Raw genomic sequence first — 8,067 nt, 5'->3', positions numbered from 1 at the left:
TATGGTGATTTGATCATCAAAACTAGGGGAATCTAAATCTGTCCATTGTCTAAGATGCTCATGCTGGATTTACAATTATGTTCCTTAATTGTATATTATGTTACGCTGGTAGAATTGATATCTTTTTTTTTTTTTCCCCTCTCTCTCTCTCTCTGACTAGATGCATAGGTTACCGACCTCTAAAATATATGAATTTTATTTGCTAAGCATTTTTACAATACAGAGTATGTCAGGCTCTTGAATTTGGATGGCTTATCATTGATTTTCGAATTAAACCGATTTTTTTGTTCTACTTGAGTATGTATGTGTATTTGGTGCGTGGAGGTTGTTGGACTCCTGTCAGCCTGACAAAGCTCGACATCACCTGGCACTGCTGGCTCAGTGGTGTGTCAGCTTCTCCTTGTGGTGGATCTGCATTGTGTACTAGCTCAAGCCATGGGACACAATGCCTATGTATGCATGGAAGCTTAAGGTCGTTCTGTGCCGTTGTAATATACTCAGCTTTTTAGAGCGAAAGCATATCCACTAATCCTGGCTTATTTAGATCTAGTCGTATACTTTTCTACCGACTCATCAACTTGTTACGTTAGTCCAGCTAAATTGCCCACCAAGACATTAGATTTCATTCTATAGAACTAAGCATGAAATCAAGTCTTCGAATATGGATGCACCATCATCTCTCGAGAATTTTGAGAAATTGGAAAACTTAAATCCCCGAAGGTACTCGTATGCTTGACCTCACCCTGCAAGGTAAGGAAGGGCTCTCTAACTACATCAATATGCTATCAAATTTGACTCCAACTACTTGAAGAGCATTACTAATAATGATCGTTTCCCCGCATTAGCCATCCTCATTCCTGAACTAGACTAAGAGGAAAGAACTTGTCTCGTAACCATTACCTATCGGGGCTGAACTCTTTAAGGTATAGTTTTTTTCTCACTTGCAGGGCTAATTTCTGGTTTTTGTATGCTCTTCGCTCTGTGGCCTATGCAGTCCTTCCAAACTCTGATGCTAAACTTTTCCCAGGCTTTAAGGGCTAGTGAAAAAGAGATGAAGCTGAAGTATAAGCCTTCAATCTGCAATAAAGAAGTATCCGAATTTGGGAAAAAATCTCAGTGTTAGAATAATTATAATGGATCCAATTTGTCTAACTGTTGTTGCTGGTTAAAATGATTGGCAGCATGATCTCCTTCTAGTTTCTGCCTGTATCTTCATACATCCGAACATCTAACATGGTTTGAAGCATTTTTAAAAATAAAAAAGTTTATTTATCGCTTGAGATCCATTAAAATAACTCTATAGATATCCAATCTCAAATATATAACGCAATGATAGGATTAAATAAGAGAAAATATCCTCCTGCTCTTGGACGGTAGCCAATCAAAATGATTCCTTTCCTTTGAATTAGTTTTATGGATCCCACATGTCTAATAGCATTTTATAGCTTGATAGGACAACAAATGCTTCCTTTTTCTTGATGAGACTCATACTCATTTGCATTCATCATGCATGATGCATGAGGCCGATTCGAAAGTACAACAGGAATCGATTCACCTCATTATCTCTTTTGCTAAAGTATGTTAATTCGGAACAAAAATGTGTTTATAATGGGACACAGATGATGGTCTCAAGGGAGTATGTGTTGCAATGCTAGAGATATAGATTAGCTGAACTTTGCAATAAAAAATGTAAAATGAAAAATAAATAGGCAAATAGATATCCAAATATGCATGATATGTCTTGACTCCAAGATCACCACATAACATAATAAAAGGCCTAATTATGCTAGCACTACTCTCTAATCTTCCCTCCTAATATCAGTGAATGGAAAAGGATGACTTGTGCTGAAAAGCTTGCCCATCTTACCAAATTTTCACATTCGAAATGTTCCATTGTGCACCACATGATGCAAAATAAATTTTAGGTCATTGTCAAGCTGTCGTCATTGTATCAGAAAAGCTGGATACTTTGTTTTCCTCTGGAATCATTCAAGATTGCTTGGCATTGGCCAAATGGCCTGAGGCGTATCATCTTCCTTAATGATGGTCTGGCTAGCCATGGATATAGTATTTTATGAAAGAGCTATCCAAACCTAAAGCAACGCAAGCCAGAGAAGTAGTGCTCACCAATTAAAAAGAATGGCATTCAAGTGCGGTCCTAGGAATGACACTGACCCAGGACTTTCTTTTGGTACAGAGAGGAAGCTTTAGAGAATTCTAAATCCACATTTTGCTCTTTCCTCCAACGCAAAGTGGACGTGGCCAACCTTTTTGATTTCTTTATTGGTGCAGACAACTTCTAGTTCAGTTTTAAAACACCATAAACATGTCCTTTCCAATCTCTAGCTAGCAGCCATGGCTGATGAGCCACCTGTTGTTTCTGAAATGGTTAAATCTAGGATGTCAAAATCACCCATAAATGCTTAGTTTTGTTTGTGTTTATCAGAGATGTGGGAGGGAGGGAGAAATAACTCATTCTGAATGGTTTTATTCTTAAAGATATGCTCAGGCTAGCTTAAGCTCCAACAACTCTGTCCCTCAGGAGGACCCAGTTGTTACTGTTGGTTGAACAGCAATATCTTGGTTGAATATTTATCTTTGACAAAAGAGATTATACATATCCATTCTTAAATGATGTGTCGGCAGGGTGTTCTATCAGATTCTGCTAGTTTAATGCAAGCTCAAAACTGTTAGCTAATATGAAGACTCCTATTAAATGAACTCTTAAATTTAAGGAAGAGTGCTTGAGGGGAAAAAAAAAAAAAATCTTAAGCAATGAGCACAAAACTAAATTACCTTATAAAGATATTCCTAGATTCAGAAGAATGCGTAGCTAACCAATTGAATAACTCTCAATCAGCTGGCAATTATCCGAATTATGTTTCGATTATTCAATCATTTATGCAGCTCGGCAGTTGACTTGAAACACTGGAGCATCATCAATTAATTGAGAAGATCAAACCAGGTGGATATAGATGGAATAATGGATCATAAACATCACTTTCTCTCTTTCTTTTTTTTACGAAGATCATAAACATAGCTGCAATCAATTTGACAGCAAAAATTGGATGTTCTACTCCATTACTAATTCATGCTACGTGTTGGTTAAACAAGAGATGGACGGCATAAAATATAATCAAAGGGAATCTATGGAGCTAATGCAGCAGCTTTGTACTTCTCCAATCCACGACCAATCGTTAAACTTAATATAACTGACACTTATTATCTATGCAGTCGAGTGGATGCTTAGTTTACAAACTATTGCTACTTCTGGTCATCTCCTTCAAAGCTTAAACAATGAATATAGAAGACTAATAATATCATTAAAAGAATAGTTAGAGATGTAAGCCTAGTTTGGGAGTCATGTACAGGAATGAGAGGGATAGAATAGCTCTAAAGTAAGGTTTCCCAAATATACAATGGATTTAATTGCAGCATTCCCTCAACTTTAAGTTTTGTTGATGGAATATTAAACCTCGAATTTAACAGACTAAGGTGGTATGTTATGGGAATATTGGCATCTTATCTTCCTGGTTCTTACCTTGCAAAAATATATTTTCTTGCTTTCTTTCTGTTGAAGAGTCATGCTAAACTAAACATTCAGGAGGTGTGCTAGCAGCTAAAGTTAGTTTAGGTACTTTAATCATAAGTTAATCTTCCTTTTTTATGCTGTGAACTCCCACCCATCGAAGAAGATTTTAATATGGCGAGTCCTCGTTGAAGCTATCCATGTCATGAGGGAGAGCCAAATTCAAACATTTTGTTCTTAAAGCAATCTTTAATGTGCATCAACAAAGAAACCAACAAAAAAAAAATATTAATGCCTGTTTTGGTTTCTAGCACGTCACTTTCTATTAACTGAAAAAGAAATCATATAGTATGTGGTGGTGATCAATTAGCATGATAGAGCTTCTGTAACCGATATATTAAGCATATAAACTATACTGAGACACTAATGCGAAGGCAATTCACTCTATTCTCCTAATGGAAAAAGTTCATCCTTCTTTAGCATCGTTGCCTCTTCCTTCCTTGTTGGACCACATAAGCTCAGAGAGAGAAGTCTTCACCATATGGATGAAGTCGCTCGTGTTTCATGGCAATGGCTGCACTGTCTATGACTCCAGGGGGAACATTGTTTACCGTGTCGACAATTACGACTGCAAGTGTAGTGGCAAAGTCTATCTCATGGACCTTAGTGGCAAGGTTTTGTTCAAGATACTTAGGAAGGTGCTGAAATTTCACTAGTAAGAACATGTTCCATGAACAGTAGTAGTAAAAGATCTTTCAAAAACTTGAGCTAAATTGATTCTCTTTCTTTACTTCTTGTGCAGAAATTTAGAGTCTGTGGAAGATGGGAGGGCTATAAGTGCTACAGTTCACAGAATGAAGAAAGCAAGCCATGGTTCAAGGTCAGGAAACCATGGAGTATTTTGAGAGATGAGCAACCATCTTGTGAAGTTTGGAGTGACGAGGGTGCGCTCATGTGTTATAAGATAGATGGATTGGCTAGCAAATCATCTTATAAGATTGTAGATATCTCTTCAGGACTCATCGTCGCAGAGGTGAAGAGATATGTACTTGGCTTAATGGATTGTATATGTGCTTATTATGTTCAAATCTATTGAAGACTATGAATCTAAATGTTGCTGTTCTGGGGCAGGTAAAGAGGAAGCAAACCACATCAGGGATATTACTGGGTGATGATGTTCTGACTCTGATGGTGGAACCCAATATAGACCATTCCCTTATCATGGGACTGGTGGTGGTGAATGGCCTAATGAATCACAACATGTGAAGCTTGGGGAAGATCTTTCAAGAGCTTTTGTGTATTTTGGGAAGTGTAGCTCTGAATTTGAGTGGAAACTCAAGTTTTGAAGTCTTTTCTCTCTCTTTTTTCCCCTTTCTTGGATGACCAAGAATTTTTGAGTCTGCTAAGAAACCCTGAATACCTCAGGGGTTTTGGTAGATCTTGTACAAATATGTTCTACGAAGATGGGTTTTTTGGGGGCTTGCCTCTCTTGTTTGTTCCATAACAGCAAAGGCTCAGAATATGTTTATCTAGCATTTACTTCAGCTATAAACACACTTCATTGGTAGATTATCTGATCATGTGGACATCTATGCAAAAAATTCACAAAGCTGCATGCAAATCAAATTTCTTTCAAAACAAACATCTTTCCTAACCTCATCCAACCAAAGTTAAACTGAAGTTAGGATCCGGTTTGAATTAGGACAGATCGGGTTTTTGATCGGCCTGAGTTGGGATTTATTGTCAAGTTGACCAGCCTATAAACTGTTCAATCCATTCCATAAGCCATGAAAATTAGAATTTGGTTGAGCTCTACATTCCGTCACTTGGAGGGGAAAAAAAATAATACTTCGTGTGAAGAATTATATGGAGTCATCATGTGGTCGAAATTCTCAATTATGAAATAATTTTCAAGAAAAAATTTGAGATGGAAATCACAACTAACCTAGACTAGGCTTTGTAATCACAATGCTTAAAAAAGGGCTCCAAGCAATTATGTCCTAGTGTGCAGTTTATGATACTGGATCATGGATGATCAATGACCATGTCTTCTTACTCTTGGAGAGGAAAAAAAAATCATGCCAATTTCGCAAAGATCCAAACAAATATGTGCTAATTCATCCAACCAATTGGAACCTAATGTGCTATATCTAGGGATGCAAGCAGGTTTGGCCGACATTGAGACCTGCTTGTCTTGGATTCTAGCTGCATCAATCTTGCGTTTAACAATATGATTCAGATCTCACAAATCTGAATGGCAGGTGGGCTCAATTTGGTGTAAGTTTGAAAAGTAGCACCCAAAATTATGAACTAATCTTTATCGTTTCTTATGAAGTTATTTCTGAACCAGTAAGAGATCAGGTTTTAGTTTAACCATACTGAATTCATAGGTAGGAAATCCAAATTATGAATATGGGATAAGTCCAAATTCCAAGGAAAGTCAGGTATGTCTCAGGTTCTAAACATGCCTGCACCTGCTTAATTTTTTAATCATAACTTACAATGTACAAATGTTTAGTCTAACTACATAGATGCTTAACATAAAGACCTAGAAATAAATATGGCACCTTAGGATATGTTCACAAATGACATTCACTAACAACTTCCTATAGTTGTTACAGCTTCAATAATTTTGGATGAAATAGAAGTTACAATAAAATTTTTGCTGTTTTCCTTTAATCTGTTTCAAAATTCAGATGCATCAATAACAGCTCCAGAATCATCATTATATTTAATTGTAGTTTCTGAAACAAGTCATGACCTAAATTATGAGTCAGTGGACCATATCATTGGAAACAAATGAAGTTGTCTCATTCTTAACAATGTAAAACCAAAATCATATGTTTTAATCCTGCAAATAAATTAAAGAATTCAGAGTACATATAAATAAAATAAGAAAGCTTTTAATTAGCACCATGCTGACTTAGCCATGGTCATCTTCCACACAATGATTGAACACAATGAATCAAAAGGTCTGATAAGATGATTTCTACTTTGCAAGTCACAGGTGTTCTGCATAAAAAACTGAAAAGGAAAGGGTCTCTCTCCTTTTACATCACACTGTACTCAGTCCCAGAGTCAACAAAACAAGTGATGAAAATGGCTTCTTTTAGAACATCTTTCCTTAATTTAGTATATCAATCTGCACCTTCAAACAATTTTTCTTCCTGAACAATGTGCATATATTGATGATTTTAAAAGGAGATAAACAAATATGATAAAGAATTCAGATGCTACAAGACAAATTCTGCATCATATAGCAATGATTTAACTAAGCTAGCTATAAGAACATCCACTTTGATCTATAGATAGGCTCTGAATTGAATATCATTAGATATATCATATCAATTTACTATGCTAATCATCACAGACACATAATACTTAAGTTTGACTTCCCCTGTATCATGGCGACATTCTTAGAACTGATTGTTAAAGATAAGGTAAGGCAGACAAATATCGATCACCAAATCTATGTATCCTAATGAAGCAAAGACAGTCAAAAGGCATGGTTGTTGTAAATACAGAGAGCACCAGCATAAAATGAAATATCAACAAAGTTAAGAATGCACATAAAAACTTCCCAAAAAGGTATACAGGATTGCAAATACATGAATTAGTTAAAAGAAGGGGACTATAAGTCAAGTAAATGAAGGCATCCTAGTGCATGAAGCTCCAACTATTGCAGGGTCCAGAGAGGGTCTGATTTACACCGTCGTACCTTAGTATGCAGAGAGGCTATCTTTTTATTTCGATCCTATGACATCTAGGTCATAATAAAGTAATCTTACCATTGCACCGAGGCTTGCCCTCTACTATATGTCACAATACCAATCAATTTAAAAACATGATGAGAGCGAATGCCGATGGTCCTGTTAGTCATTATGGATTCTACATATCCTAAGATGGTCTTGTTTGCAAAAATCAACCCCACCGATCATCAAGTCACAAACTTCCATATTAATGTTAAATGTTGAGGCAGCTAGGAGCAAAAAAAAAACTCTAAAATGGAATCGTTTTGAAAGTGAAATGTCAAGCATCATGAAAGATACATCAATGAGATTAAAAGAAAAAAAGGGAAATATAATTGAGAATTATGTAGAGAGAGAGGTCAAACATGACTGAATCTAAATGAAAACAAATTTAGAAACACTGTACTTCAGAAAAAAAATAGGTCATTGGTAGGTATAATCAGGCCAAGTTTTTCAGGAAAAAGATAGTCAAACTTATGAAATTTAACAGATCAAGCTTCAAAGCTAGAGAGAGGGAACCAAATCATCATGAAGAGAGAAGAAAAGGGATCAAGTACTCTGAGGCAGAGCTTGTTGTGGATCAGAGAAGAAGACTGCTTCATTTGTTCAAACAGGTTGGGGAATAGCTGAGCTATGCCCATGAGGGCTTGGAGATTGGAGACGGACAAAAGGTTTGGATAATTGCTAGTAGGGGTAAAGGTGGATCAGATAATATCTATCCAGATCCATTTTTGTATCCGAAATTATCTTGATATGGGTAAAAATTTGAGTATCCGACTAAAATCAATA

At 36.4% G+C, this 8,067-nt stretch overlaps 1 protein-coding gene across 1 annotated transcript; it reads left to right on the top strand.

Annotated features, from left to right (window-relative positions):
• The first annotated feature begins 1,564 nt into the window (after nucleotides 1-1,564).
• Nucleotides 1,565-5,103, top strand: LOC103715305 (protein LURP-one-related 11-like). The gene is made up of 3 exons (XM_008802890.4): nucleotides 1,565-4,227; nucleotides 4,332-4,562; nucleotides 4,661-5,103. Exons 1-3 carry the CDS (start codon nucleotides 3,985-3,987, stop codon nucleotides 4,793-4,795), a joined length of 609 nt encoding a protein of 202 aa, XP_008801112.2. The 5' UTR covers nucleotides 1,565-3,984; the 3' UTR covers nucleotides 4,796-5,103.
• Nucleotides 5,104-8,067: the final 2,964 nt, after the last annotated feature.

The sequence above is a fragment of the Phoenix dactylifera genome, chromosome 3 (assembly GCF_009389715.1).
Source record: "Phoenix dactylifera cultivar Barhee BC4 chromosome 3, palm_55x_up_171113_PBpolish2nd_filt_p, whole genome shotgun sequence".
In the NCBI taxonomy this organism is placed as follows: Eukaryota; Viridiplantae; Streptophyta; class Magnoliopsida; order Arecales; family Arecaceae; genus Phoenix; species Phoenix dactylifera.
The sequence above is the reverse complement of the archived record's forward strand: the minus strand, read 5'-3'. Positions and strand labels throughout refer to the sequence as shown.

What these genes read in the sequence shown, in the direction of transcription:
- LOC103715305 (XM_008802890.4), top strand. Translation starts at nt 3,985, where the DNA reads ATGGAAAAAGTTCATCCTTCTTTAGCATCGTTGCCTCTTCCTTCCTTG. An exon ending in TGTTCAAGATACTTAGGAAG is followed by an intron (nt 4,228 to 4,331) that starts GTGCTGAAATTT and finishes CTTCTTGTGCAG; the next exon opens with AAATTTAGAGTCTGTGGAAG. An exon ending in CAGGACTCATCGTCGCAGAG is followed by an intron (nt 4,563 to 4,660) that starts GTGAAGAGATAT and finishes GTTCTGGGGCAG; the next exon opens with GTAAAGAGGAAGCAAACCAC.